The sequence below is a fragment of the Nematolebias whitei genome, chromosome 2 (assembly GCF_014905685.2).
Source record: "Nematolebias whitei isolate Nwh7 chromosome 2, NemWhi1, whole genome shotgun sequence".
Lineage (NCBI taxonomy): Eukaryota > Metazoa > Chordata > Actinopteri > Cyprinodontiformes > Rivulidae > Nematolebias > Nematolebias whitei.
Genome location: NC_056499.1, coordinates 14,537,948 through 14,539,781, shown reverse-complemented (window position 1 = coordinate 14,539,781; position 1,834 = coordinate 14,537,948). Strand labels below are relative to the sequence as shown.

At 40.0% G+C, this 1,834-nt stretch overlaps 1 protein-coding gene across 1 annotated transcript in view; it reads left to right on the top strand.

Annotated features, from left to right (window-relative positions):
* The window catches only part of LOC119425728 (polypeptide N-acetylgalactosaminyltransferase 2-like), a 4,334-nt gene extending 3,297 nt beyond the window's left edge, over nt 1–1,037 (top strand). The window contains exon 4 of the mRNA XM_037693275.1: nt 896–1,037. Coding sequence (XP_037549203.1) covers nt 896–1,037 — 142 coding nt within the window. The remainder of the gene's footprint in view (nt 1–895) is intronic.
* Nucleotides 1,038–1,834: the final 797 nt, after the last annotated feature.

Here is a 1,834-nt window from a genome sequence, read left to right as displayed (position 1 = left end):
AAACTTTTAATTCCTCTTTTTTCTGGATGTAAATCACTTTTTTTTTTTAAATCAAATATCAAATCAAATTATTGAAGCTGTGCAGCTGAAAGGATTTTTACTGCAATCTTTTTTTTTTTTTTTTGGACATTTGTTATGATGCGTAACCATGACAACAAGGTGGTTTTCTACTATTGGGAGCTGCTGATCAACATCTCAAAGTTCTAATAAGACCTTATCTACAGCCCCAAATCCCAAATGAGTTGAAAAGGAGGTTCCGTGGATGCATTCCTGTATACCCGGAGGCGGTGCTCGAGTGCCTGACTGCTGAGATCCTGGAGTTGGCGGGAAACGTGGCTCGTGACGGTGGGAGGTCCCCTAACACCTGCAGTTCCGTCCGTGGTCGTGAGGGACTTGGCAGGAGGAGTTTTGCCCGGCATTCAGGCATTCCTGCTGCCCATGAGGACCCAAAGGTCTACTGGGTCCGGGTGGATGGATCAGCATCTGCAGCCAGTTTCTTCGGATCCACTGTGGGACGGACCAATACAAGGGATCCTTCCTACCCAAAGCCACCAGGATCTAGAACAACTCTTTAATGAAACCAGGATGATGAGCTATAACAACAATTAATTTTCCTTTGGGATTAATAAAGTATTTTTTGAATTGAATTGCATGTCTGGAGAACTGTTGATCACAGCCACTTTTAAAGATTACAAGACAATCGAATATAAAAAAGTTAGTCATTTAAAACTTTTACATCATTGTCTTGTTTAAAATAAATAGTGTGGTTTGCTTGTTTCTCATGTACTTTCTGTCCTTTTCATTCTGAAAAGTCACAGTTGAACTTTACCTCAGGAACACAACAGAAGTAGTTAAGAGACATTAACGCTCTGTTTGTGTGTTTGTTTGTCTTCAGGGTCCCAGACCACCAGGACATCGCTTTTGGAGCCTTGCAGCAGGGCGGAAACTGCTTGGACACCCTGGGACATTTTGCCGACGGGGTGGTGGGCGTCTACGAATGTCACAACGCGGGAGGAAATCAGGTACTGTTACCATGACGACGCATGCAGTTCAACTTAAGAAATCTTTGTTTCAGAGAAACGTGGGTGGCAGAGGGAGGGGGTGCAGCGTGTGGAGGAACTTGGATGATGAAGGTCACTGTGATGATTTTGCTGAAACTAATCAAAATATTGAAGCAAGTTTTTAATTATAATGTGAAGTGGGACTGAAAAGCTCTAAATGCCATTTCTGCTTTTACTTAATCAAAACACTTTCATTTTATCTACAGTACAAAGACGAACCTTTAAAAGCTTCTTCTTTTTTAAATTTTTTTTTTACTGAGAAGTGTGAAATAAATGTGTCTGTCTGCAAACTGTAAAGGTTTTCTGCAGCACATCTGCAGGATAAAGTCTGTCTCATTATTTCACATCTTTTGTCAGTGTTGGTGAAAACGTTGCAAAAGGTTTTCTTCAGCCGAAAACTCAAATATAAGTATAAAGTACTACAATGAAAATGTCTTAATTCATTCCACCTTTATTTATGCAGGTTAATCCCATTGAGCCTCGGGGACTCATTATAAGAGAGACCTATTTTAACAAAGAAGGATGACAACAGTAGACGACAAACACAACAATAGACGACCATAAAAGGAAGCATACAAATTGAGAAGAACAAGTGAAAGAAAATATTAAAAAATGAAACAAAAAAAACTCAGCTAGGTTGTAAGGTGATGTTAAAATACTAAAAACAGGAACGTGTCTGCAGTGGTTTTTCCCAGGAACTTAGCAGATGTTTAAAGCCACTTAGAGGTCAAGGTGGAGAGCTTCAGATCTTTTTGCAAGATATTCCAGGAAAC